Genomic DNA, 27,998 nt, shown 5'->3' on the forward strand with positions numbered 1-27,998 from the left:
AGGTATTTGGGGAATGAATCAGTAGGTGGAAGAGTTCTCTCTCTCTCTCTCTCTCTCTCTCTCTCTCTCTGTCTTTCAAACAAATTAAAAAATAAACAAACATTAAAAGAAATAGACTCAAAAAAGCCGGAAGAGTCCTGTTACTACCGACAGTTAAGGCTGATGAGCAGTGTGTGTCTAGCACTCCAGGGTCACACAAACATGGGCTCCTGGGGGCGCCTCCCCTCACACGCTTGCTTGTTTGTGACACTGGGGAGGGGATCCTGGGGCTGGACTTTCCCTCCACTAACCAGGCCAGGAGAGTTCAGATCACAAATGGCCCTTATTTGTGGGACTTTTCTTAAAAAAAAAGAAAAACCTTGCATTTCATTTTTCAATGAACATTTTTAAAAAGATCTGTTTCTTCATTCATACGGACTTTACATCTGTGTTCTACCCCACCGACCCTCTCCTGACCGGAAGGATAAAGGACAAAGGAAAACAGAGGCTATTTCTGGAGGAAAGGGATCAGACAAGGCGGATTCCAATCAAAATGCACCAGCGTCACTAAACCTACGGGCTAATCCATATAAATCAAAGGCTTTTCACCTATTAATCCAAGTTTGGAACAGAAGAGAGATAAGTAGAGATTTTTACCTTCTGCTCCATCAGATTCCAGATACCATGGGGGGGGGGGCTGATAAGGAAGACTTCCCCTTTGGCTGACCTGTCACGCTGTGACCCTTGACTGTGGCCTCCAGGACAGCACAGTGCCTTGCAGGGACTTCATAATTTTTTGGACCAAAGTAAACTTATTTTTTTAAACTGACTTTTGCTACTTTCAGCTCTTTTGTCTCTCTTTTTTTTCTTTTAAGATTTATTTATTTATTTATTTTTGAAAGGCAGAGATACAGGGAGAGGAAAGAGAGACAGAGACAGAGAGAGAGAGACAGAGAGAGAGAGAGAGAGAGGGAGAGAGGGAGAGAGGGAGAGAGGGAGAGGTCTTCCATCTGCTCGTTCAATCCCCAGATGGCCACAACAGTCAGGGCTGGGCTGATCTGAAGCCAGGAGCTTCCTCCATGTCTCCTACCTGGGTGCAGGGCCCATGGACTTGGGCCATCTTCTACTGCTTTCCCAGGTGCATTAGCGGGGAGCTGGATTGTAAGTGGAGCAGCAGGGACTCAAACCAGCATCCATGAGGGATGCTTAACCTTCTACGCTACAGCTCTGACCTGGTAAATTTATCTTTTAATTTCAGTTTTTCCATGAAACTTTTTCTCATTGAAAATGTTTATTTTCATCTACTTGAAAGGCAGAGTGACAAAGAGAAAGAAAGAGAGAAAGAGAAAGAGAGGCCTTTCATCTACTGGGTTCTCTCCCCAAATGCCTTGGATAGCTGGTGCTCTGCCAGGCGGGAGCCAGGAGCCAGAAGCTCCACCCACAAACCCGTAGGGGCAGAGAAATTACCCCTCCACCCCCTGAAGATTCGCTAGAACAAATGGACAAAGATGGAAAGGGGAAAAAGAAGGCTTCTTTTTCTTTTTTTTTTCCAGGCAGAGTTAGACAGTGAGAAAGAGAGAGAGACAGAAAGAAAGGTCTTCCCTCCATTGGTTCACTCCCCTAATGGCTGCTATGGTCAGCGCTGCGCTGATCTGAAGTCAGGAGCCGGGTGCTTCTTCCAGGTCTCCCATGTGGGTGCAGGGACCTAAGCACTTGGGCCATCCTCCGCTGCCCTCCTGGGCCACAGCAGAGAGCTGGACTGGAAGAGGAGCAACCAGGACAGAATCTGGCACCCCAACTAGGACTAGAACATGGGGTGCCGGTGCCGCAGGCGGAGGATTAGCCAAGTGAGCCATGGCGCCGGCCCAGCAGATTTCTTAATGTGCAAAAAAGTCAAAACTATGGGAGCAGGGAGCTGCTTAACATTACTCACAGAACACCGGCTTTTCTATAGGGGAGGAGAAGAACTGGGACTGTGGGCAGTTTTGATGGCTTGCAAACGATTATCAGGGGAATAAATGGCCCCAGAGACAATTTCTTTGGAGTCTAGATGATTCCAAAGGACAGACATTGTCTTCTAATGGAAGTCCATTCAGCGTGCTTCAAACAGTTGTGGGGGTGAGAGGCAGGTGCTGCGGGGTGGCAGCCTAAGCTGCTGCCTGGGACGCCCACATCCCCTTTGGAGAGCCGGCTTGAGTCCCGGCACCTTCGCTTCTGATCCAGCTTCCTGCTAGTGCATCCTGGGAAACAGCAAACGATGGCTCAAGTGCTTGGGTCCCTGTCACCCACATGGGAGACCCAGATGGAGCTCCTGGCTCTTGACTTCAACCTGACACAGCCCTGGCTGTTAAAGGATGGGGGAGTGAACCAGTACTGGAAGATTCTCTCTCTCTCTCTCTCTGTCCCTCTGCCTTCAAGTAGATGAAAATAAATAAAAAAAATTTCAAGGAAAAAAATTCATGGAAAACATGAATTGTTTTGTTCTAAAAACTTTGAAATCCACACATAGGTTTCTCACGATGCACGTCTCCATGAACTGTCTGAAGACCCCACACGCATCCCTCTGTCTTCTGAGCTAGGTAACGAGATCGCGGGGCGAGGAGGAAAGGCAATTGGGTTCCCTCTTTCCAGTCTGGTCTCAGTGCAGATAAGGAGAATTCCAGTCTTCTCCTCGCACTTGGGGAACGAGAAGGCAGGAAGGCCAGAGGACTTCGGATTCAGAGCCTGCCTTTCTTTAGCTCAAATTGCTCAGGCGAAAAAAGGCCATAGATTTCAGGTGCTGTTTTCTGAGCCCAGGAGTAACGGGGCATGGCGCCTGGGGCCACAGGGGCCAAGCCCGCAGGGTGATGCAGCTGGAAGCTCCATCCTGGCAAATAACCAAGAACTGCAGGGCTGTGGGCTGCAGGAGCAGATCCCTGGGCAAGGTCATCGTGTGTGGAGGGCGAACACGCACAGAGCAATTAGACCAGCTCTGGGGCGGGGGCAGTGGGGAGCAGGTGCAGGGAGCGGCGTGTCAGGTCAGCCCACAACCCTCACTGCAACCAGAGCTGGCCGGCAGTGGAAGCAGGTCCCCAGGCCTGGTCAGCAGGGGGCTCGGCCAAGGGCAGGACTGGCACACACCTAATGGTCATCACCGGAGAGGGAAGGGACTCAGCTGGAGGTATTCCTGCCAAGTCCATACTCCCACAGTCCTGGAATGCCGACAGGGCGGCAGAGAGGGCTGTCAGAAACATCGGGGCACGCCATTCCCCTCCTCTGGGACGACTTTGTCACGCGTACCACGCAGGCCGACGACTGTCACCTTTCATCTACAGATGGGCTGGGCCACGGGGACCCCAAGGGGGTCCTCTCTTTGCTCAGCCTAGGGAAGAATGGAGAAGATGCTGGGGTGTCCCTGTGGGTGGGAGCAGCCGCTGCAAGACAAGCGGGCCGCCCCCACCTCATGCCAAGTTGCCTTGGGGGCACCCACCCCCACGCCTCCCCAGTCCCTGCAGCCCTGGTCAGGCACCGGGACATGATGTCACGGCTCCTGCCACCACCCGCACAGCTGCACAGAAGCCATGCGGTCCAGCCTTCTGGCTCTGCCTCAGGGACCCGTGCAGGAAGCAGGCCCTGGCTGTTTTCCCCCAGCCTGGGCCACCGGGGGAAGGGACAGCAGGGACACCGGCCTGGATCCAGACGACTCTCCCTACTCCACCCAGGCTTTCCTCCAGAACGCCCTCTTTCTGGAGGATTTTCCCAATTCCTCCCAGGATCCTCAGGTTACCACCGCTCCCTCCCTGGGCCCTGTCCCTGTCCAGGGAAGCGCGCCTCTGTTTCTTCCCGCGCAGGTCCAGAAGTCAGGCCTGGCCAGTGTCCAGGGCTTTCTGGACCAGCGGTGCTAATACAGGGCGCGCAGACTCTCTCCAGAATGAAACGTACACACGAGCCGTCCCCCTCTGGACCCAGCAAGCGGGCAGCACCAGCAGCCCTGGCGTCCCGCTGCGAGGCCCCTCCAACCCGCGCTGAAGGGGTGCGGGGTCCGCTTTCCCCCACCGCCGAAGCGCAGGGGTGTCTGGGCGGCGGGAGCTGCTCGGGGCCCTCCCGAACCCGGGCGAAGCGCTGGAGGATCCTGCCCTCCGGCCTGGGGCTGCCCGCCTGGACCCCTGGACTCCGAAGGGGGCGCTCAGGCCTCTGCGTCCGGGGAAGGGACGCCGTATAAAGAGGCCAGAGGGGCTGCAGCGGTGGGAGTGGGTGGTCCCCGCAGCCGGGGAGAACGGGCGTGGGGGACCGGCAGGAGCGCGCGCCGCGCGAGGCGCGGGGTCCGAGCGCGCCCGCCGCCGGCCGGCCGAAGGCGGGGCCCCCGGCGTGCGGCCCCTCCCCGCCCCGCCCGCCGCGGCCTCCCCGCCCGGCCGGCCTCCCGCGGCGACGCGCGCTCGGCCCCGGGCTCGCTCCGAGCCGGCCGAGCCATGGGCTGCGACGGCCGCGTGTCGGGGCTGCTGCGCCGCAACCTGCAGCCCACCCTCACCTACTGGAGCGCCTTCTTCAGCTTCGGCCTGTGCCTCGCCTTCCTGGGGCCCACGCTGCTGGACCTGCGCTGCCAGACGCACAGCTCGCTGCCCCAGATCTCCTGGGTCTTCTTCTCCCAGCAGCTCTGCCTCCTGCTTGGCAGCGCCCTCGGAGGCGTCTTCAAGAGGACGTGAGTGTCGCCGCGGCCGGAGCTGCCCCCGCCCCCGCCCCCAGCCCCGATCGCCCCGGAAAGCCCTCTCTCTCGAGACCCCTGGGCGACTTCGGTATTATTCGTTCGTCTTCACCGCCCGGGGAGAGGATGATGGGGTGGGCGGAGGTGGTCAGGGACTGCGGTTCCCCGGTGGCCCCAGCCGGCACCAGAGGCGGACTTGGCCCAGAGGGGAGGGCGGCAGCAGGGCCGGGCGCCAGGGCTGGCCTGCGGCTTGACCCGGTGCCCAGGGCCCGGCCGCCGTCCGGGTTAGCTCCACATCAGCGGTCCAGGTGCCCGGAGGGTGTGGGGGCGGGGGGAGAGGTGCTGTGGGTTGTGTGGTCCTGCTCCCGAGGGAGCCAGGACACCCATTCCCGGATGGCCCCTGGAGGCAGAGCTCTTCTCCCTGGGAGCACACGAGACCTCACCAGTAGGGCAGCAGGAGAGTCTTAGAGTGTCGCAGCCAGAGCTTGGGGCGGGGACTCCCACCTTGCCAGGAGCCCCTCCTGTTCCCCTGTTCCGGGCTCCCACCTCACCCCCACCCCTGCACTGCTCCAGCCTCTGCCCCAGGACAGGGCTCTGGCCCTCCCTGTGTGCACCCCAGAGATGCCCCCTTTGGATACCGTCCCAGAGCCTCCCTCTCCTGGCCCACACTGGGAGGACCACCTCCGCAGGGCCTTTCTGGAAAAGCTGCAGAATTCTCGCTGGGAAAGCAGGCGGGTGTGCAGGAGCAGATGCCTTGGAGCCAGAGGCTGCTGCTGCATGGTTTCCTTGGTCCCAGCGCCCAACCCAGGACTTTCCTAGATTGCATGGCCTCAAGCACACAGCTGGCCTGGGGGCAAAACCACAACTGGGCTCCCCCGGGGAAACCCCTGGAGTGGCCTTTCCATGCCCAGGGCGAGGGCTGGTATCCCATCCCCCCTGGAATCTGGCACTGGTGGGGAGGCACACAGGTGTTGGTACAGATGGAGCCCCTTTAAGCTGCGAGAACACTCTCTCTCTATCGCCAAGCAGTTATGCCCCCTGGCCCCTGAGTCTCTTGTAAACCGCAGGGTTCTCCTCTGTTTTCCGGGGTGTGCCAGGGGGTGCACCAGGGATCTTGGGCTTTGGTGCAGGGCTTGATGTACGGGGCATTCGGAAAATCTGTTTTATTTTGAAGGTTTATTTATTGAAAGTCACAGAGAGAGAGGGAGAGAGGTCTTTCATTTGCTGGTTCCCTCCCCAGATGCCCACAATAGCTGGGGCTGTGCCAAGCCAAAGCTGGGAGGCCGGAATTCCATCCGGGTCTCCTGCCTGGGTGGCAAGGACCCGGATGCTTGGGCCATCCTCTGCTGCTTTCCCAGGTGCGTTAGCAGGGATCTAGATCTAGAGCAGCCAGGACGTGCACTGGAGTTCTGATGTGGGATGCAGGCGTCACAGGCGGAGGCTTAACCTGCTGCGCCCCAACACGGGCCCCAGAACATCTTTTTAAAAAACCCAAGATCCGTTTGCCTAGAGACTTAATTAGAAGTGAAGAAAAGGTATCTGTGAATATCAGACGTGTTTTTGTGTATTTGTTTTTAAAGTGGCTTGACTTCCCAAAGCTCCCTCACCTGGAACTTTTTAGGAACACGTGTGACGCAAAGAACAGGAAGGAGAATGAGGACAATTGGAAAGGCCAGCGTGGCAGGCCCGGCTGTGTGACACCCCTAACTGGCCCATCTCTTCCGGGGCAGTCCCGCATCTCCGAGGGGCTCCTTCCTTAACAGGGGGCTCTAAACGGACAGCAGAGAGAGGGGCCTGCAGTGGGAAGCCGGCTTCTTGGTGTTCTGCCTGTACTGCCCAACTCGTCTCCTCAGCAGTGTGGTTGGCTCCATTGCATGGGAAAGCGGAGGCCCAAAGAGACCAAGGCACTTGCCCCATTTCACACCACTGCTAAGAGGCCTGGCTGGGAGTCGAACCTGGGCCTTTGTCTGTAGAAGCAGGTGCTCAGGCCACGCCCTCTTGGGCTATTTAATGAATCATCAGCCTCCAGCCGCAGCCGGGCCGAGATGAGCCTCCTCTGCTGGCTGTGGCCACTCCCGCGAAGGCAGTGCCGGGACCTTGGGGTGGGAGCGGAGGAGAAGGCAGGTCCTGCCAGTGCTTCAGGTTTAAAGTCTGAGCCTCGGTCCTGCCACCCCAAAACAGAATGTCCCCAAGAGCCTTTCCTTGGGTGACGTGCCAAGCGGACTTCCACGAGCCTCCCACCACCCAGCTCACTGTCGCAGAGGGGCAGCTCTCATCACAGCCCCTGGCTCCTCCCAACAAACAGAACCTCCACCAGCCCTGAAAGCTACCCCTCCACCCCATAGGCCCGTATCTCAGAATGCTACAGCTCGCAAGGGTGGGCTGTCCAGCATTAGTGCTCCCCGGCCAGCACGCCAGGCTGTGACTTGTAAGTGGGTGCTGCATCCACAAATCTTCAAGGGCCAGCTGTTGCGGGGGAGTGGGGAGCGTGGGGGAGGCGCCGAACTACAGGGAGGGGAGGAGAGTCAGGCAGAGTCCCCGGCTGCAGGGGTCCTGCCCAGGTCCTGCCTAGCCTATGCTGAGGGCTCCTGGCTTACAGCGGCTTCAGGAGGCCCCCATCGAGATAGAGCAGGTCCTGGAGGGGCTGCGCGTGGAGAACCGGGGGCCTGAGAGTGGGTGATATGAAGGACTTGAGCCCTCACTGCCTGGGCCAGCACCAGCCCCTCCCCCATCCTCCACCCCACCTTCTAGCACAGACTGAGGGGTCTTGAGAGGGGGCTGGGAGGCAGGGAGGGGGTGTCAGAGTATGGCCAGAAGAAAACCTCCCTTAGGAAAATCTTGCCTACCACGAGGAGGAAATGGTTCAGGGGAAAGAGAGCCAAGTGCCTGTGGCTGGCAGAATGGATGCTGTGTGCTTTATCAAGGAAGGGGCACTCAGACAAAAGGTCAGGGCTTTTCCTGGTACCCGGGGACCTGTCTAACCACCCTGAACAGTTGCCCCTTATCTCGGAGGCATCAGGGCAGAGAGATGCCTTTGAGAGTTTTTCCTGCCTTGGCCAGCCCCCTCCCCACCTCTCCCATATGGCAGCCTCAGGCTCGCTGAGGTCCAGTGTCTGCCTGTTCACTCTCTCTTAGATTCCCTCTAGTCTGCAAGCCTTGCCCAGCCCCAACTCCGGTGTGACTCCCTCGTCCTCACTGGATCAGATCCAGTCCTGCGTGTTCCTGCCCCCACCACCCTCAGACCTGCTCCCCAAGGTGCTGGCCCCTGCAGGCCCTGGAACACAATACACGCCCAGTCTTCGCTCGGAGCGGGGCTCTGGTCTGTCTCCCAGAAAGCATCTGTCTTTGCCCCCAGGAGCCGGTTGCCTTTCAGCCCGTGCCAGAAGCCTGCTGGGAGTCTCACAGCAGACAGGGCCCTTGTTTGAAAGGCCCCCTCTCAACCTGATTACGTCGGAGCTGACATCTGCATAACAGGAGCGAGCTGGGCATGCCGGGATCCAGGAGGGGTGTTCCAGTCCACAGACTGCAGGCTCAGCCAACACCTAGGGTGCTGTCTCTGGGTGCTCATGGGGACGAGATCACGCTCAGGGTGCAGCCCCAGCCTCATTCTGACAAGTGGTCTCACCCCAGACCAGGATCTCCCCAAAGACAGGCTCGTCTGCTCCCCCGCTCTGTGTCAGAGTGGAGGGCACGAAGGCCCGAGTTAGAGGGGCATCCTCTCCGCAGCCTCCCTGGTCTAGGCCACCCCGTGCCCATCAGCCTGGGAACTGAGTTCGGAATGCCACGCTCTCCTAGCTCACAGGGGCTGCCTGTCCCTTTGGGGGTGGCTGAGAGCTGGGGACACCTCTATGTCTTCCTCATGGAGGAAGATTTTCGGTGCCTCTCTCCCCATCTCTGGTTCTTTTGGGAAAGTGATCCTCCAGGCTGGGCAGCCAGGGAAGAGGGAGGGTCGTTCTGAGCACTCCTGCTGGGCAGAGGGACCCCTGAGGCCCCTGGTGGGTACTGTGGGTGAGACCTCAGCATTCTCCCCAGCCCTGTAGGACGGGAGACAGCTGTTTAGAGCCAGGCAGTCTCTCCTCTTTTCACAGAAGCAGGTGCCCCAGGCAGGACTAGGTCAAGGTGATCACGTGTCTGTCTGGGTGAGGCCGCGTACCAGGGCTGGCAGGGCTGGTGGGGCTGGGCATGGGAGAGGGGGCACAAGGTCACATAGCAAAGGTGGCTGGGCAGGCACCTCCAGCAGAGCACCCCTCCCCGTTTGTACCTCCTCTGTGGAGTCATTGAGAAGCACCTTGGTCATTTCTCGGCCATTTTAACATGGACAACTAGACTTCCTCGGCTGTGCCTGGCTGTCCCCTGGCCCCAGGGAGGACTTCCTCTAGGTGGACTGAGTTACCAGGGAGGGAAGATCAAGGCCACGCTCTGCTGGCCCTTGTCAAGTCCAAAGACACGGGATCCTGGCTCAGTTCTGCTCCGCTTCCTGCCCTGTCTAGGGGACAGGACTTTCGGGTCCTTGTCGCCACTCTAGTCGGGATGCTACAGGTGGCCATCACTGGGCAGCCTCTCAGGGCCACCCCCCGCCCCAAGCCCTGCCACAGAAATAGAGGCTGACAGGGCCAGGAGACGCAGGAGCCGACCCTGTCTCTGCACTCTTGCTGCTGGGCACAGCTCTCAGGGACCAGCACTGCTCTTGCGGAAGCCCAGGGCCGGCAGGGAGTGGGTGAGCAGGGAGGGGGAGCTGCAGGTGGCCAGGGGGCATCAGTGAGTGGGCTAAGGAGGCTCCAGTGTCACACCGCACTGTCTCCCCAGCAGGCAGAGCTTGCTGTGCCCACCCCCCCCTTTTTTTGTTAGCTCAGAGGGGCTACGCGCAGTGGCTGACCCTGTGCCACAATGCTGAGCAGTGGCAGAGGCAGACCTGCAGCCCGGTCTTCAGATTCCAACTCACTCTCCATCCTCCAAGCCAGATGCCTGGGACACAATCAGTCTGTCATTCTCCTCACCCACAGTCCTGGAAGGGCCCTTGACCAGGCTGTTTTCAACGGGCCAGAAGCTCATTTCCGTCTGGCTCTAGGCTGCACCTGCGGCTTCCTGGTTGGGGCGGCAGCACACCGTTCCAGACACACTTGTTCCTGCTGGTTTTTGAATGCCCAGGCGCAACCCCACGGAAGTGATCAGAGAGGGCGGGCGGCCTGGGACCCCCGTGCAAGGTCTCCTGTTTCACAGATTCCCCAAGTCCCAGGATTGCGTTCCCACTCCCCTGGCTCAGCCCTCCTGCCCTCAGCTGGACGGCACCAAGCCCCAGTGATGGCCCAGGCTGGCAGGAGAGGCCGGAGGTGTGGGATTCCCAGGCCTGGTCCCCGGCAGCCTCTCCTTTCTGTCTGGTTTTCTCTCCTCTCTCCTGCCTGTCTCTGGGCCCTGTGAGTGTCTTGTGCCGTTTTCAAGAATGACAAGGAGGGGAGGGCATGGCTGGGGTCGAGGGGAAGCTCCCACCCCCAGCCTGGTGGCCAGCGCCCCGCCCCTTCCCTCTTCCTGAGGCTCTGTTGTTCCTGGCCACTGCCCCGCAGTTGCTCTTTATCTCTGTCATCCCCATCAGATAATGTCCCGGCAAGCTCCAGTCCCTCTCCCCAGGCCTTCCTGTGTGGGGGGTGAGGCGGGCCTCCTGGGTGCTCTTCCAACTGCTTCCGGTGGTGCCAGGCTGCGGCGGATGCCGGATGCCGAACGCCGTGGGAAGCTTGCAGGGAGCCCACGGCCGGTCGTAATCACGCCTCTAGAGCCGAGCAACACCAACAGAGGGGCCGTCAGCCGGGCGCCGTGGCTGCCTACCCTTGCCATTCCAGGCTCTGTGAATGTGGCCTCAGGCTCTCTGCTGGTGCCCCCTCTCCAGCCTGGCTGGGTCCCTGGCCCAGCACCATCCTGTTTACACACACACACACACACACACACACACGGAGTCCTCCACGGACAGGCAGCGTGGCACAGCCAGCGTGACATCGGAAGACCTGGGTTGGAGTCCAGGCTCTGGCGGCTTCTTCGCCTTCCTCAGCCTGGCGTTACTCCTGGGGCGAACAGCATGGGCAGACAGATCTCCCTCTCTGCGTTGTCATTTGCGGTGAGCAAATGCCCACGCTTCCTGTGTGACTACCATGCTAGCTGCTGCCCAGCGTCTCCGTGTACTGGGGCTGCTGACATCACACCGCCTCTGTGTGCTGCCTGTCCACAGAGGAGTGCACTCGTGTGTGTGTGCAAAGCCTGGTGCTGGGCCATGGACCCAGGAGGTGCACCCTTCCCGCTGAACCTTGCTCCCGGACTTGGAGGCTTCACCCAGGCAACAATGAGAACGCGTTCGTTCTTCCAGAGAGTGTTTGCACCTGGCTTGGGGGAATCCCCACTTTGCTGCCAGGTGGTGAGTGAGGGCGTGGCTTTGTCTGTGTCCTGGTCTCAGCCGGGATAGTGGAAGGCACAGTATGGGGCCACGCAGGAGGCTGCCTGGTCTGTCTTGTTGAGGGAAAGGAAGAGGGGGAGACTCCGAGAGAGGTCTGGTCTGACGTTTGCATGAAGCCGTGAGCATTGCCTCCCACTGTGCTGAGTGCCAGGGAGGAGACAAGTGAGACGCACACCGCAGGGAGCCAGGAGCGTCCCAGGGCAGGTGGCAGAAGCAGGGGCAGCCAGCGCTGGGGACCGTCAGAGTGGGGACTCCAGAGAGAGTCTGAGGGTAGAGAGGGACTGGGCAGCACCCCCAGCCTCCCAGCCTCCCCAGCTTGCTTTCCTCCCACTCTGAGTTCTGAGCAATCTCCCCTACAGATTAGCCTGGAACAGAAAAGAAAAAAGCCAACAGCTGCTAAGTGCCCAGGGCCCCGTCTTCCCGCTGGGCTGCAGCTCAGACGGCTCTTCCTGCCTCCACCACCCAGCTCTCCAGCCAGCAGCCAGCCTGAGGCCGCCCCGGGTGGGGGTGGGGGTTCTCTGCCTTTTCAGGAAGTGAGAAAGCCCCCCCAGCACTTTCAGAATCTTCCAGAATCTTCTTGCTGCCCAGTTTCACCCCCCTCTCCCAACACACACACATTAGCCTTTCAAACTGGTCCCCAAGATACAATCTCGTTCTTTCTCTGCAAATCTGGCGGAATGTCCCGAAAGACCTTGACAAAGCCTTAGATGCATCATTCATTCATGGGCTCATTCATTCATTCACTTGTGAGGGACCGGCTCTCAGTCGCGGCTCGGCGGGGAGAGCCTCCGGGTTCCCAGCTCCCTCCAGACACCTGCCAGGTGCAGAACCGGTGACCTCTGCCTACTGCAGGGATCACCAAGCTGCCCAGGTGCCCCTGGGCTGCGGAGGGCACCCTGGAGGGCAAGAGATCTGGGTGCAGCCGGGACCCAGCTCCAGTTGCAGGCACCCAGCCCTGTTCTGGGCAGGTGCTCAGAGCAGCCGTCCTGAGACAGGAGTGTTTTTGCACACGATTGTTTGGAAGCAAACAAGGCAAGGTTTAAGCAGCTCAAACAGAAGTGGTTAGGCCGCCTGTGTGCCACATGCCGCAGCATCTTGAGCGCTCACAGCCACCCTGGAGTGGCGCTGCTGGGTCACTTCCCCTTCTGCCGGAGGGTGGGACCTCCCGGAGTGAGTGGAGGGCAGGAGGGAGGGGTGGCCCCTTAGCAGGCCCTGGGCCCGCCGCTGACCCCGGCCCTCTCCCGCTCAGCCTGGCCCAGTCCCTATGGGCTCTCTTCACCTCCACTCTGGTCATCTCGCTGGTGTTTGCCGTCATCCCCCTCTGCCGCGATGTCAAGGTGCTGGCCTTGGTCATGGCGCTGGCTGGCCTCGCCATGGGCTGCATCGACACCGTGGCCAACATGCAGCTGGTGCGGATGTACCAGAAGGACTCGGCCGTCTTCCTCCAGGTGAGCCAGCCAGCGGGCCGGGGCCGGGGATGGGCAGAGCCTGGGAGCTCCCTGGGCCCATCCAACCCCTGCCAACCCCAGAGTCCTCCCCACTGGGCCAGGACGGTGCCAGCAGGGGGAACCCACATGACTCAGGCCCTAGGACGGGGAGATGGCCCCTGCCTGCACTGCGGGGAAAGTCCCTTGTAACTAGGGGAGTGGTGAGGGGGGTGGGCTTGCTGTCCCCGTCTACACCCTTGCCGCCTTCCCTCCATCACCTGGGGCTCCTGTCCAGCCCTCCCCTGTGTGGGGCCCCTTCCCTTTGGGTCGTTTGCCAGTGGATGCTAACTTGGGGAACAGCCCCAGTGGGGGGTTCAATTGGGGAAAGAGGAGACAGAGGGGGGGTTTGGTCACTGTCATCCAGGGTGCCTCAGCTCTCTGCCCTGTAGTGCTCCCCACTCTGGGGCCAGGCAGGGGCTCCCGGAGGGAACACACACTGGGTGGAAGTCTGGGCTGCGGCTTCTTGGGCCTGGAGACAGCCGCACCCCCACTTTGCCAGGTGCTGCATTTCTTCGTGGGCTTTGGCGCTCTGCTGAGCCCCCTCATCGCTGACCCCTTCCTGTCTGAAGCCAGCTGCCTGCCCGCCAATGGCACGGTCAATGCCACCTCCAGAAGCCACCTGTTCCATGCTGCCAGAGTCCTGGGCCAGCACCACGCTGGGGTCCAGCCGCGGCCCAACCATACACTCCCAGGGCTGCCCCTGAAGGATGGGGCCGGCACCCGCGTGTCCTATGCCTTCTGGATCATGGCCCTCATCAATGTGAGTGTCCCTGGGGGGGCTGGGGGAGGGCTCGTGCCCGTCCACACCTCCAGTCCACCTCTACCAGCAGGGGCTCTGCAGATGCTGCGACATGTGTTTGGGCCACGGTGTATAAAGTAGACCCCAGGACAGAGCCCGGCAGATGTTAAGGTCTTCTCCAGGGACCTCCATCACTGCCCGGAGCTCTTGTGGAGCCTGGGGGGGTAGATGAGATGCCCCGCCACAAGGAGCTCCTCTGGCCAAGGCAGCCTGTGGTGAGGGCAGAGCAGAGAGACCCCCCCACACCAGTGGCCGGGTCAGCCTGGCCAGCTCTGCGTGCTCTGCAGTCCGAGGCAGGCTTCCCTCCTTAGCCCCCCTGCAGCCAGAGGCCCAGGTGGGGAGACCCACCAGTCTGCTCCCTGCCGGGCCTGGGAAGCATTTGGGCAGCACCAGAGTGCCTGCCTCCTGGCTGGGGGCAGGGAGTATCCCTGGAGGCTGATGGCCTGGCTGAGGGGTGGAGACGCCAGTTGCTCATCACCCCAGCTTAGGGCCTCCCTGCTCCAGGCAGACTTGCTGGGCAGGACAGCAGGTACATCCTGAGTGAAACACCATGCATGCGTGCGTGCGTGCGTGTGCGTATGCGTGTGTGAGCCGCACGCCAGTTGTCATGCCATCCCCGGCTCGAGGTGCTGATCGGGGGCTCCAGTGAGGCTGCGCCGGGCTGGGCGGCCGACGCTGGCGCAGACCTGCTGGCTGTGCTGGAGTCTTCACTGGGGGCCACTGCTCCAGCCCTTTCTGCCCAGGCCCGTCCATTGTTTGGGGGAACAAGCACTCTGGGCCTGTGCCTTCCACGGACGACCTGGGAAGGGCAGGAGCCCTGTTTGCAGAACGGGAGGCTGCGACTGCACGGCCAGGAAGCCGGAAGGGCCGGCTTAATCCCGAGGTGTGTCTCCTGCCCCGAGAAATGCAGACTCCACGGAGGCACTTTGTTTGCTGCAGGATTTCCGGGCTTTTTCCATTGGTTTGCGCCTGAAAATAAACAGTGCGGTGCAGAGAGGATGGGGAGGTGCGTGCCCACGGGCACACTCCTGCTGGCACACATGCTCCCCCCCCCATCTGTCACTCTCGATGTCTAAATGTGCTCCTGCCGGCATCGCCAGCCAATCCTGGGAAGTCTTCCCCACCGCCCCTCCCTGGAAAGTCCCTCCTCCGCGGGCTCGGCCTCTGTCGCAGCTGTTTCCCCTTGGCCTTCACCCCGGCTGTGCCTGTTTCCCCACCTCGCGGAAGAGGGACGGCTGGGTCTCCCCCAGCAAGCCCTGGAGCTCCCTTAGGGCAAGGGCTGTCTCTTCCAAGGATTTGCGGCTTTCCTACTGCCAGGAGCTGGCTCTGACCTTGACTTATTTTTGAGTGTGCAGCAAGGCTCCCCAGGTCACCGCTGGGAGGTGCCAGTCTCTGTGTAGGGGGTGTGTTTTGACTTTCACACTGGTGGAAGAACTTGGGAAATGCCCGGTGAGCCAGCCTGCCTCCTGGGGAGGGGACAGGGCTCCAGGGGTTGGCGCAGCTCTGGGCGGGTGAGGGCTGTGAGCGGGGAGGAGCCCTGGGCTGGCTGCACCCACCACCCTGGGGAGCCCGCAGCTGGCTGGGTGCTTGGATTTCCAGGGCCCGAGGGAGCCGGGCTGGAGTCGCAGCAGGGCAGCAGCCCCAGGCAGGGAGAAGGGCTCTGCCAGGCTGTTTAGACCGCAGCTGGGGCACCTGCGGGAGGCGCTGAGGCCTCGCCAGGCAACCTCGGAAGCAGGGGACGCGTCCCACTGCTCTGGGGAGCCCAGGGAAAGCCTAACTGAATGCGGGGCGGGCCTGTGGGTTGCTTGGAAACATGCACTTTGCATGGAAAGAGGCCAGGCCTGGGTTGTCTGTTCAGAGCTGTGGCCCCTCCTGGGACACACACCACCCAGCAGCCCCAGAGGCACTGCACAGGGCAGTAGCCCAGGCCCTGCCCCCTGGGTGCAGCCCAAACACTTCTGCTCTCTGCACCTCACGGGTCCTTTCCACGTCCAACAGGATGTAACTGAGCGACAGCTTGCCCTTTTTTTTTTTTTTTTTTTTTTTTTTTAGATTTATTTATTTGAAAGTCACAGTTGCAAAGAGAGGGAGAGAGATCTTCCACCCGCTGGTTCACTCCCTAGATGGCCACGATAGCCGGCACTGGGCCAGGTCAAAGCCAGGAACCATGAATTTCATCCGGGTCTCCCACATGCCTTTCCAGGGTGCATCAGCAGGGAGCTGGATCAGAAGTGGAGCAGCCAGGATGCGAACCAGTGCCCATATGGGATGCCGGCATTGCAGGTTCTACCTGCTACGCCACAGCTCTAAGCCCCAGTGCCTGCTTTGAGCCTCAGTGGCTTCATCTGGAAAATGGGGATGCTACCCCCCACTTTCTAACGCTGTGATGGACTGAAGTAGAGCTGCTGCCTAGGCGTCACGGGCCCTGCCAGCCCGCAGGCAGGAGGCGCAGGTCCCCAGGTCTATTCAGGACAAGGCCGTGAGGAATGAGGTTGCCCCCAGCACCCTCATGGGCCAGCGAGGCCTAGAGTCCAAGCTCCACTCAGTCTTTTCTGGGAAATGGGTGTGACTGAGATGAGCCAGCAGCCAGCCATGTCAGGGGCCTGGCTCGGTGGTGGGGGGCGGCGCTGGGGTGGGCAGCCTTGGAAAAGAGCCATCTTCTCCTGGGGCTGTGCAGCTGTGCCGTGTGCCATGCGGCCACGTGCAGTGCGGGGCGGCGGGCGGGGCGTGGGGAGGAGAGCCTGACCCTCTGCCCCGCCCCCCCCAGCTGCCAGTGCCCATGGCTGTGCTGTTCCTGCTGTCCAAGGAGCGGCTGCTGACCTGCTGCCCTCAGAGGACGCCGCTGCTACTGAGTGCAGACGAGCTGGCCCTGGAGACACAGCCCCCGGAGAAGGAAGACGCCTCCTCCCTGCCCCGCAAGAACCAGCCACACCCAGGTGGGGGCTCTGACGACCTTTCTCACCCCTCGCCCAGAGAGGGTGAGCCCAGATCCCAGGTGGTAGCAGTTAGGAGAAAACCTTGGCCGTGGCGGGCTCTGGGGCCAGGAGATGCCCCGGCTGCCTCCCCGGTTCTCCCACGCCTGCGTGTGCCTCTGTGGGCCGAGGTCCCTCCAGGCCCGCCCCGGGGACAAAGCAAGAGGAGGCGGAGGAGGCCGCAGGTGGTCTCCCCTCCGCCCCGCCCCTGCCAGCCCCGCCCCTTCCTGTCTCCCCAGGGCACGAGAGCCTGTTCAGCTGCTGCCAGCGCAAGAATTGCAGAGGAGCCCCATACTCCTTCTTCGCCATCCACATCACGGCCGCCCTGGTCCTGTTCATGACGGATGGGATGACGGTGAGCCTGTGGGGACCGGGGCGGCCTCCTGTCTGGGGTGCCCCCACCTGTGGGCCTTGTTTTGGTGAGCTCGCCGGGCAGGGGCTGCCGGCAATGCACTGCAAAGCTGGCCGCAGCCACGGGCAGCTCATTCCTCGAATGACCTCTGCTGCCCTGTTTATTGCCGCCTTCTAGAAGTCTCTTAGGGTTAGATTGGGACAGGCCCAAATAGCTGATGGATTAACTGGCTGCCCCGTGCGGGACCCAGAGCGTGAGCCCTTAAAGAACCTCCGCGACCCCGGGCAGGACTCGTGACACCACTGGGTGACTTCCAACGCTCAGTGTGCCCTTGGGCAGCTCGCTGCTCTCTGCTCGCTCAGCTGTGAAATGAGATGCTTGTGCACACCTCATGTTTTTCACTGGGGAGCAGTGCCCGTGTGGCCAGGCGCTCCCGGGGTCCCCAGCACTTCCCTGCCAAGCTCGGGCCTCTGCAGGTGCAGTCTGTAAGCTGGGGCGCCCCAGTCGCTGTCCTCAGCTCAGCCCCGGGCTCTGCATCACCAGCCAGGCCTCCCTCGGCGCTTGCCTGGCCCGGCCTGGGCCTCCCGGGGAGGTTGCGGCCTGGCTGGGCTGCAGGCGCTCAGCAGGGCCTGCTCTCTCCACAGGGGGAGTATTCTGCCTTTGTGTACAGCTATGCCGTGGAGAAGCCGCTGTCCGTAGGACACAAGGTGGCCGGCTACCTCCCCAGTCTCTTCTGGGGTTTCATTACCCTAGGCCGGCTCATCTCCATCCCGGTCTCCTCGAGAGTGAAGCCCGCCACCATGGTGTTCATCAATGTGGTGAGTGGCAGGTGGCTGCCGTCTCTGCTCCTGGCCGTGTGCTCAGGACTGGACCCTGCCAGCCGGGAGAGGAGGAAGGGACAACCTGCGTGCCCCTGGGAGCCTCCCTGCCCGTCTGGGTCTCCCGTTTTATACCCATGGAAGCAGAAAAAGCCGGGGCCGGGGCCCCGTGTGACACAGCCTCCTGCTGGTAGCCCGCAGAGAGCCAGGGAAGCAGGGCTGGCCTCTGTCCCCACCCTGCTTACTGTGGTGCCCAGCTGACCAAGGCCTTCTGGTCAGTGGAGGCCAGGGAGCCCCCAGCCTTGAGTCAGTCACCCCTACCCCAGGCTGGGGCCAGTTTGCATTTTGTAGCTCTTCTATGTGATTTTTTAAAAGTTTATTTATTTATTTATTTGAAAGGTAGAGTTACAGAGAGGCAGAGAGAGAGAGAGAGAGAGAAAGAGGTGTCTTCCATCCGCTGGTTCACTCCCCTGATGGCCACAATGGCCAGAGCTACGCCAATCTGAAGCCAAGAGCCAGGAGCTTCTGGGTCTCCCACTTGGGTACAGGGGCCCAAAGACTTGGGCCATCTTCTTCTGCTTTCCCAGGCCATAGCAGAGAGCTGGACTGGAAGTGGAGCAGCCGGGACTTGAACCGGCGCCCATATGGGATGCTGGCACTGCAGGCGGAGGCTTTACCCACTATGCCACAGCGCCAGCCGCTTCTATGTGATTTTTAAGAAAGACACTTATTTATCAGAAAGGCAGAAGCGGCAGAGACAGCTCTTCCACGCACTGGTTCACTCTGCACATGGCCACAACAAAGCCAGGAGCCGGGAACTCCAGCCAGGTCCGTCCAAGCACTTAGCGCCTGAGCAGTAGCAGGAAGCTGGAATGGGGAGCAGAGCTAGGACTCGAACCCCGGGCTCCCAGAAGTGGTGCCTGAACCACGAGGCCAAGCGCCTGCCCTAGCGTGGCTTTGGTAACTGGTGCTGTGCTGCAGATAGGAAGCTCGGACGGGGTCAGCTTCAGGTGCCCACTGCTGTAAAGCACAGGTCGGCTCACGCCTGGCCCTCTGATGCCACTCTCCTCCTGCCTGCATTTCTCCCCAGGTGTGTTTTGCATAGAAATCACTGTGGACACAAAAACATTTTTAGAAAACTTAGAAATGGGGTTAAAAAACTATGCCCATGCAACTGAACTAGGAAGGTTCCTGGGCCCAGCAGCCCGTGGTAGTGGTCTGGCCGCAGGGCCAGTGGGAAGCAAAGCCCCGGGGGGGAGGGGCACGCTGGCCGCCTTAGCGCTGACCCTCCCTGGGAACTTGGCTTGGTGCCCCAGAGGGCAGGGACCCTGCAGCCACCCCTCTCCTGCTGTCTGAGGGCTTCCTCCCTGTCACTCTGCCCTAGTGGGCTCGGGGCGTTTAGTGGGGGAAGGGCGATGGGTGCTCATCCCCCCGCCCTCCATGGTCAGCAGGGCCAAAAGAGCTGATGACGCGGATGGACCCTGGGGACAGGCAGTGTTACACCTCCAACCGCTGCTGCTGGTGTGGCAGCTCCCACCAGGAGCGTTGTCATTCCCACCTTGTCCACAGGGTGGCGCGCTGGTCACAGCGGCGCCAGCGCGGACGCGCCAGGGCCGGGGAGGAGCTGCGGGGGTTCCTTGGCTCCAGGGACGCGCAGTTTCTCCCCACTTCCCTACCCCGGTTCTCACGCCCCCCGCCTCCGCGCCGACAGGTCGGCGTGCTGGTGACATTCCTGTTCCTGCTGATCTGCTCCTACGACGTCCTCTTCCTGTTCCTGGGGACGGCCAGCCTGGGCCTGTTCCTCAGTAGCACCTTCCCCAGCATGCTGGCCTACACCGAGGACATCCTCCAGTACACGGGTGAGTGGCCGCGCCTCGCGCCCCGCGCCTCCCTCCCGCAGAGCCCGCCGCGCCCCGCGCCTCCCTTCCGCAGAGCCCGCCGCGCCCCGCGCCTCCCTTCCGCAGAGCTGAGTGCTCCCGCCGGCCCTGGCCGGGAGCAGGTGCACCTGCAGCACTCGCTCTGCTCCACGTGGCTGGCCCCACTCAACATCACACCCGTGTCGTTCCCCACAGAGAAGTCTGAGGAGCTGCAGCTGGCGTGAGAAAGGCATTTTACAGTGGCCGGCTGCAGTGCCTCAGCCAAGCTTGCCTTGCGTGGCAACTGTTGTAGGGAGCACACAGGCTTAGAAAGATGCCTGGCGTGGGCGTCAGAAATCTCTCTCTCATCCGTTCTCCCTGCCCTTCCCCGGCCCTCCCCAGTGCACACGCCAAAACTCTTCTTTATAATGAGTTCATTAAAAATAATTATGTTTTGAACACTTAACATTACTCTTAGAAGTAACCGGAGTCTCCCTAGAGGTTGGAAAACCAGCATTAAGATGAGTGATTTTTTTTTTCTTCACAAGTGCAGGATATTGGTGTCTACAGAGGTTAGAACAATTACAGCTATACCTGACTCCGCTTCCCACAGTCACAGCACACAAGAAGAGCCTGGATCACTGGGAAAAAACGGGGAGGGGGGGTGAAGCATTGTGGCACAGTGGGTTAAGCTGCCACCTGCGATGCCAGCATCCCATATGGGCGCCTGTTCAAGTCCGGCTGCTCCACTTCTGATCCAATTCCTGCTAATGAACCTGAGAAAGCAGTAAAGATGGCCCAAGTGCTTGGGCCCCTGCACCCACATGGGAGACCCAGATTAAGCTCCTGGCTCCCAGCTTCAGTTTGGCCCAGACTAAGCCATCGTAGTCGTCTTCCATCTGTTGGTTCATTCCCCAAATGGCCGCAACGGCCGGAGCTGAGCCAATTTAAAGCCAGGAGCTTCTTCCGGGTGTCCCACATGGGCAGGGGCCCAAGGACTTGGGCCATCTTCCACTGCTTTCCCAGGCCATTAGTGGGGAGCTGGAATGGAAGTGGAGCAGCTGGGGCTTGAACCGGTGCCCATATGGGATGCTGGCACTGCAGGCGAAGGCTTAACCCACTACACCACAGCGGCGGCCCCGGCGTTCATTTTCAAGATGGAAAGATTTTATTATAAAAGCAGTATGTTCCCTACAAAAATCTCAAGTAACAGAGTGTGTTTTTGAAGCAGTGAGAGTGGCTGAAAATAACCCTCCTGGTTCCTTCCCGGATTCCTTCTGCGCATATGCGTACGTTCTGAAATCCAAATGAGAGCAGGCTGGCCTCCGCCAGCTGTCTATCCGTGATTTAGAAGGAAAGCATCCATGTGCTCCGATGAGGGGAAGAATCCAGTGTCCCCGTGTTTGCCTCTGGTCCTGTGTGCGGGGAGGGGTCTCAGGGCGCACCTGGTAGTTCTGTTGGAGGAGGCGTGGCTCTGAGGAGGTGCGGGCCAGGCATCAGGCAGCCCTTCTAGCCGACCAAGCACCCATTTTCTGCTGCCCACAGCAGCCCAGCCCCTCCCCGCTGCCAGGCACCCCCGCCCCGGGAGCAGTGACGTCATGAGAGGATGTTGCAGTCTCTGCTGCCCCCTCCTCTGCCCCTCTCGTCATCCCCGCCCGAGGCCAGGCCTGCAGCCTCACTGACCTGTTTGGACCGGGGAGCACGGTCTCCTTGCCCTCCTAAGCCAGCTGGCTCCACCTGGAGCTCTCGTCACGAATCCCAGTGGGCCTCACCTCTGGGCCCACTGCCTGCACACACACACACACACACACACACCCGCTGCTGCGGCCGGGTGCTGCCAGCTCCCACCTTCTCTCCCCAGCCCTCTCTCTCCCTGTCGTTCCTTTGGGCGCATGGTCAGCCTCTGGCTGCGACGCCCTGGCTGTCTCTCCCACCCCTTGCTCTGCCCGCTTGGCCTGCCCTCCCCACCCCTCCAGGAAGCCCACAGGAGCGGTGTGCCCCAGCGACATCGTGCCCGGCCCTGGTGTCTGATGCATCTCCAGGCTCCGTGCCTGTGGTTTCTGCCTCCACTAGGGCACGGGCCTGGGTTTTGAAGTCGTCCACAGCCCTGAGTGTCCCCCGATGTCCCCACCCACTGGTTTTATGACCTTCTATCATCTCATTTTCTTCCCAAGTCTTGATTTTCTCACCTGTAAAATGGGGGTGCAAATGCTATTTTTGTTTTTAGGATTATTCTATGCTTTAGAGAAAACTTAAAACTCTTGGCAGTGCAGCTGCTCAGAATCCTCGGCATATTTTTAAAATTTTTATTTATTTGAGAGACACAGCTCCCATCAGCCGATTCACTCCACAGATGGGTGCAGATGCGGGGGGGCCAAAGCCAGGCGTCCAGACCTCAGTCCGGGTCTCCCAGTTCCTTCCGTCACCCTTGCCTCCCGGGCTGCACACGAGCAGTACGCTGGGTCAGGAGCTGAGGCTGGGAGTCTCCCAGGCACTGTGACGTGGAATGCGGGCCAGCAGACCCGGACGCCTGACACTTCTCTGGGTTTGGGGCACAGGAGTAGAAGACCTGGACCTCTGGCAATGACCAGTGCCAGATCCAGAGAGGCCTGAAGGGGGAGGGGGCGTAAGCTGGCTCAGGGGCTGGAGGCCGAGGAAAGGGGGAGGCAGGTAGGGTCCAGGAACAGAGACGGTGTGGACAGAAGGCAAAGGAAAGAGCTGGGGGAGCCTGCTGCCCGCGTGACGCGACTTTTACTCAGAAACGCTCCAGTGCCTGCCATGTGTCCCCACTGTGCCACCGCCAACCACACACCAGTGTGCTGCAGGCCTGGGTGGCTCCTGGCAGGCGGGGAGGCAGGCGGCAGGTGAGGTAGGAGCACACGGAAGCCACGAATCCCAGCTTAGGGGCTGCAGAAGAGACGCTGACGGAAATCTGTTAGGACCCAGAGGTGCATGGGAGTCTGCCGACCAGCAGGAGCGAGGGGAGGGGTGGGCTGGCCAGGGTCCTGGGGAGAGCTTGGCTGCATCACGAGCAGACGGAGAGCTGGGCCTGGCAGTCACAGGGTCCACAGGCAGGAATGGGAGCGTGTGAGTGGGGGGCTGGCCTGGCAGTTACCGCGCCGGTGACCTGGCCCGGGTCATCCCAGAATCCACATAGGGACCCCAGGAGGAGCTGTGCGAGGCCCACTGGACAGGGAGAGGCTGGAGACTTCGTCCACGGTCACGTGGCTGGCAGGTGACACAGCGGGGCTTGGAAGCCAAGTCTGACTGGAGCTTGGGCTCGGCATGGCCTTCAGGTACACCAGAGGAGCCTGGCTCCCCTGTGCCAGACCAGGGCCTGCAGATACGAGGAAGGTTCTGGAAAGGCAGGTGGTGACCAGCTTGGAAAGGCCCTGAAGGCCAGGCAAGTGACTGCAGACAGGGGTGAGCCAGTGAAAGTTCCAGAACAAAGGGCCCTAACGATGCGGGACCAAAAGCATCCCCAAGGGAGATACAGGCGAAGGGCTGAGCAAGCTTTGGAATCCGAAGGCCTGCCAGATGGCCGTCCCTCTTGCGAGATTTCCCGCGGCAGCACGGGTACCGACAGCTCACTTACCCACCGAGCCCTTCTCTCTCTGTTAGGCTGTGCCACCACCGTGCTGGTGACGGGGGCAGGAATCGGCGAGATGGCCCTGCAGATGCTGGTGGGATCGGTAAGTGGGGGACTCCGGGCATGGGGGGCAGGTGGGCACCCACCCCGAGCAGGTGAGAAGGTGCAGCTGGCCCCTTCCTGGGTCTGCAGGGCCAGTGGGGCCCCACCCGGCTGCTGGTACCTGTTTCCGCTTCTGAGCCTCCAGCTGTGGGGCCTGGGGACGAGAACAGACACGTGGAAAAGTCCAGAGCGAACGCGAGCCAAGGCTGGGAGCGGGGCCAGGGGGCCGTGGGAATGGCGCAGGGCTCGCAGAGATCGCGGTGGTTGGGGCGGCAGTCGGGGCTCCCTTCCCACCCTGCTCACTCCCACGCCACCTCTCACTGCCCAGGGGCCCGCTGCCCGCCCACCTCCCACCCCTACCAAGGCAACACAACCAACCACGTGTCGCTTGTCCACCAGAACACGGACATCTGTGTTCTTGAGCACTTGTGTAGAGAGGAGTCCCTGGGACACAGGGGAGCAGGAGCGGGGGATGGGGGGTGTGTGGCTACTTGCCCTGGGTCAGCCACACTTCTAGTGACAGGCAGAGAGTGACACACCCGGGTCCCCTCTCCAGAGTCCCCTTCATCCGTCACCACACTGCCGCCTGTCCTGCCCAGCATGTGACGTAGTGTCTGGGATTTGCTTCAGTGTCCTCTAGGACAGGAAGCAGACGGCTCCCGATGAAACTGGTGCTAATTCCTGACGGGTGCTGGGCCTGTGGATGTGCCGTGTGCTGCTTTTCTAAGGCCTTAGCTAATATTTTGTCTTCATTTTTATTAGAAAGGTGAGAGACAGAAGTGGAGAGGAAGATCTTCCAGCCACTGGCTCAATGCCCACATCAGCTAGGGCTGGGCCAGGCCAGGGTGAGGCGCCTGGAATTCAACCCGCGTCTCCCACGTGGGTGGCAGGGAGCCAAGTACCTGAGCCCTCACTGGTGCCTCCTGGGGTGCACGTTAGCAGGACGCGGCATCAGCAGAGCCAGGACTCAAACCCAGGCGCTCAGATCCAGGGCAAGGGGGTGTCCTAAGTGGCATCTTAACCACGGTGCCAAATAACAGCCGCTCCGTGTGCTGCTCTGACGTTGTCCTGCGTCCTCATCATATACGTGGAAGGACAAAAAAATGGTATCTTCTGCCAAGTTCCAGTTGGGCCTTAAGGGTCCAGAGACACCTCGTATGGCTGGCCTGTCAGTGGTGATGGGGAAATTCTCAGAAGGTTCCAGGACACGGAGCTGGAAAGAACTAAGGAGGTGGTGAGGCAGGCCAGGTGCTCCCTCCTCTGCGTGCGTCTCCCCACTGGGGATTGGAGCTGACTTGCCCAAGAACCCGGCCGCGCCTCCCGGCACCCTCCCGGCACCCTCCCGGCGCCCCTCCTGCTGCTGTGTCAGCGCCCGCGTCTTGCCCCTCCACAGATATTCCAGGCCCAGGGCAGCTACAGCTTCCTGGTGTGCGGCGTGATCTTTGGCTGCCTGGCTTTCACCTTCTACATCTTGCTGCTGTTTTTCCACAGGATACACCCTGCACTCTCATCAGGTACGCGAAGGCTCGGGGGAGGCTGGGGCAGAAGCTGTGGGCCACAGCAGGCCAAAAACGCCATTCCGTTGCAAGCAGAATGCACGGAAATGTTTATTTTTCTACAGCTTCCTCCTCCCCTCTTCCTGCTTTCCGTGCAATTGTTTAAGCCGGACTCCGAGGCAGGCGGGCGCAGGGCAGACGGCTGACTCAGGGTTTCTCTGTCAGCAGCGGGGCGTGGATTGTGAACTTGGCTTCCTGCGTCCCACCACGCCACGGAGCTGTGGGCCAGCGATCTCTTCCCAGCCTATCCCCGGCACTGCAAGGCAGAGCCTGCCTCCTGGACTGGAACTCTGCCCAGCGGCCTAATTGGCCATCCCTTTTGCAGTTCAGGGTTTTGACTCGAGTCCAGATCTTTTTCCAAAAGCAGCTCTTCAGGCCAAGTGGCAAAGAAAGCAGAGCCGTCTCCTGAGAACACGGTCTCTCCTGGAGACCCCAGGCCGGGGGGCTGGACATGCAGCCAGTTCTCAGAAGGTGCCCGGGCAGAAACACGCTGAGACCAGAGGGGCAAGTGTCCACAGGCTCGAGCTCCTTGGAGCAGGTGGACATGAGCCCACCTCTCTCCACACTCAGTACAATGGCTGAGCCGAGCCTCCGAGAAGGCAGGTCCCAGGGGTTGTCAGGCCCAGCCCTGGGCACAGGGCTTCACTTGAGATTCATATTCAGTTAGTATTTGCTGAACAGCCTGTAAGTACCACTTACTTGGTTCTTTAAAAAAAAAAAAAATTGAAAGAGTTACACAGGCAAAGCTGAGAGAGAGGTCGTCCATCCAGTGGTTTATTCCCTAACTGGCTGCAAGGGCCGGAGCTGTGCTGACCTGAAGCCAGGAGTCAGGAGCTTCTCCCAGGTCTCCCACGCAGGTGCAGGGACTCAAGGACTTGAGCCATCTTCCACTGCCTTCCCAGGCCATAGTGAGACCTGGATGGGAAGTGGAGCAGCTGGGACTCAAACCGGTGCCCATATGGGATGCAGGCACTGCAGGTGGCGGCTTAACCCGCTACGCCACAGCACCGGCCCCAATTGGTTCTTTATTCGTGAGAGACAGTTACACATCCCCCAGGCCCCAGACCCCAGGGGGCCAGAACCGGTAGGTGTGACTTCACTTTGCTCCTCCGTGAGCCAAAGAAAGGCAGGGAAGCAAGGACAAGCACAGCGATGCGTGGCGGCTGCTACTCACCCTGGGTTGGGCTTTTTCTTTCCTAGATGAGACCCGAGACAAACCCCTGGACATGGAGAGCGCCGAGTGTTACCAGAGGTAAACCACGCCATGGGGGTGACGAGGAGCGCCCCCCGCCTCGGGCGCCCGCCACCCCCAGATTGGAGAGCTGAGGGTTGCAGCGGAGGCAACCTTTTGATGCCTTTGTTCCTATCTCCAGAAGCAATTCTGCTGAGGCCTGGCACCTGGGTCCTCCCCAGGCGAATCATTAGACACTGACCCGGCTTTTCACGTTCCCTGCCCCCCCACCTGGTTCAGACCCTGCCAAGAACTGTGCAGGAGCTCCGGGAAGGCAGGAGGCAGCCTGTGCTTCCCTTCCTTTTCCACCTCCTGCATGGACCATGCCCTGGGTTGGGCTCACTCTTGCTCTGGGAGCAGGGCTCTCTGTCGGTGTTTTCAAGGACTCAAGGCCAACCCCGGAGGGCTCCCTGGCATGCACAAAGCATCGTGCATCGTGTGCTGCTTACCTGGGAACAGCTGAGTCCCTCATCCCTGCAGCGACACCACTAGTTCTCCTGTACCCCGAGACAGGCAGGCCTGGAAGCCCGAGTCTTGCTCTTTGGGGCACGGACGCAGTGGGATGCTGGGCTGCCTCACGCCAGCCCCGAGAAGATGCTTGGTAAATTTGAGGGCTGGCTAAATGCAGCCATTATTAGCATTACACGGGCTTTCTATTAAAAGCAAAGGTAATAAATACTCAGAACTCAGTCCGTCACCGTGTTAGGGAGGCTGTCGAGGTGACGGGTGTCCAGGGTATTGGGAGGGGGATAGGGTTACTGTGTCACGCCAGCTTCTGGGCTGCTTGTGCCCCCTCTGCTCTCAGTGACAGCACGTCTGTGTCTTGAGGTCAGCCATGGTGAGAGCATTTACACTGCACAAACCGGCAAGAGCTAAAATCATGGCCTTGTTAGACACTCTCCGGCCTGCCACCGCTAACGGGCAACGCTAATGGGTCCACAGTCTCTGGGGATAATGAGATGCATGTTCTCTTTTCTTTGCTGAATTGACAAGCATATAAAAGGACTAAGAAATAGCACAAAGAATTTCCCCAAAACGCGTAAGTTTAATTCTACGTCTTCTGTACAGAAAAGCTTACTCCACACCAAGGTCTTCCCTTTAACAAAAAGCCGAGGCTGCCAAGCGACGCCGCGTGCAGTTTGAGGGTCCTGTGGTGACACAGGTGGGACTGCAGACCTGCCGGCTCGGGCGGGACTGGGAGGCTGTGAGAGCCGCAGTCTCCCGGCTGCTCACGCAGACACAGACGCACACGCAGGAGCATCCAGGTGAGGTGGATCCGGCTTCTTGGTAACCTGTCCCAAGTGCCGTGGGCCACATGCCTGGGCCTGTAGGTGAACCATCCAGTTAGCCGACTCTGACCGCCGGCATCCTAACTGCGTGACGAGGAGCTGGCTGGAGACCCGGTCCAAGCCTTGGCCTCGCCTTCCGGCTGTGTGGCCCTGGGCGCACTTCTGAGGCTCTAACCCTGGCTTTTTTCACCAGTTTCGTGGCATTTCTAAAAGTACTTACTTACCCTACCTCAGAGGAATTTTCAAAGAACTAAATTAATTTGTATAAAGGAATTACTATAAGCCTGACACAGAGATTGCTTAGTAAATGTTAGCAATTTCTATTTTTAAAACTTCCTTCTAAGCAGTTTGGAAACTGTTCATATGCTTGGTACCTATTTATTGTAAGTTCAACAGATCCAGCTTCTTTGGAAAGCTGGTGGTCCAGGGCTATAGTTTCAACTCTGTAAATACTTCTAAGTTAGCGGCCAGCCAAATCTGAATGTGCAGTCTAACTATGGAGATGAGGGATGGGGCAAAGAGAAAGCAGTTGTATTTTTTCTTGTGGTTTTTCAGGAAAATATCTTTTTATACAGATTTAGAAAGAATCAATGGTTATAACTAAGTTGATTGTGATTAATTTGTTACTGCAGAAAACAGGATTAAACAAATCTAAGCCTATCTTTCCTAAAATAAAAGTATTTTAAACTTAATAAATGTGTTCTCCATCGTGAAGGACCACTGATTCTACTTCAGAAGCTCAGAACCAAGGGCCTGGTGTTTCTGGCGACAGGCGCCTCTCCTGCAGGTTCAAGGGGCTGCTGTTCTAGACAAAACAAACTCAGGCAGGAGTGCCGGGAGCCACTGTG

The 27,998-nt window shown here is 59.9% G+C and overlaps 1 protein-coding gene across 2 annotated transcripts; it reads left to right on the top strand.

Moving 5' to 3' along the window:
* The first annotated feature begins 4,357 nt into the window (after positions 1 to 4,357).
* SLC60A1 (solute carrier family 60 member 1) lies at positions 4,358 to 27,846 on the top strand. 2 transcript variants are annotated; one of them, XM_070055186.2, is made up of 11 exons: positions 4,358 to 4,657; positions 12,349 to 12,547; positions 13,086 to 13,346; positions 16,153 to 16,321; positions 16,597 to 16,712; positions 17,354 to 17,527; positions 19,239 to 19,386; positions 23,005 to 23,075; positions 24,468 to 24,588; positions 25,831 to 25,882; positions 26,004 to 27,846. In XM_070055186.2, exons 1-11 carry the CDS (start codon positions 4,428 to 4,430, stop codon positions 26,053 to 26,055), a joined length of 1,593 nt encoding a protein of 530 aa, XP_069911287.1. In that variant the 5' UTR covers positions 4,358 to 4,427; the 3' UTR covers positions 26,056 to 27,846. The 2 variants fall into 2 exon arrangements, with proteins under 2 accessions (XP_069911287.1, XP_002717605.2); XM_002717559.6 differs by having other exon boundaries at positions 4,361 to 4,657; positions 25,831 to 26,025.
* The last annotated feature ends 152 nt before the right edge of the window (positions 27,847 to 27,998 follow it).

This window comes from Oryctolagus cuniculus, chromosome 13 (genome assembly GCF_051225735.1).
Source record: "Oryctolagus cuniculus isolate XC-2025 breed Fujian yellow rabbit chromosome 13, ASM5122573v1, whole genome shotgun sequence".
Classification (NCBI taxonomy): Eukaryota; Metazoa; Chordata; class Mammalia; order Lagomorpha; family Leporidae; genus Oryctolagus; species Oryctolagus cuniculus.

Bases quoted from the DNA above. Each gene is read 5' to 3' on its own strand.
- SLC60A1 (XM_070055186.2), top strand. From the start codon at position 4,428: ATGGGCTGCGACGGCCGCGTGTCGGGGCTGCTGCGCCGCAACCTGCAG. The intron at 16,322-16,596 runs GTGGGGGCTCTG...CTGTCTCCCCAG, and splicing joins CAAGAACCAGCCACACCCAG to GGCACGAGAGCCTGTTCAGC. The intron at 17,528-19,238 runs GTGAGTGGCAGG...CCGCGCCGACAG, and splicing joins CCATGGTGTTCATCAATGTG to GTCGGCGTGCTGGTGACATT.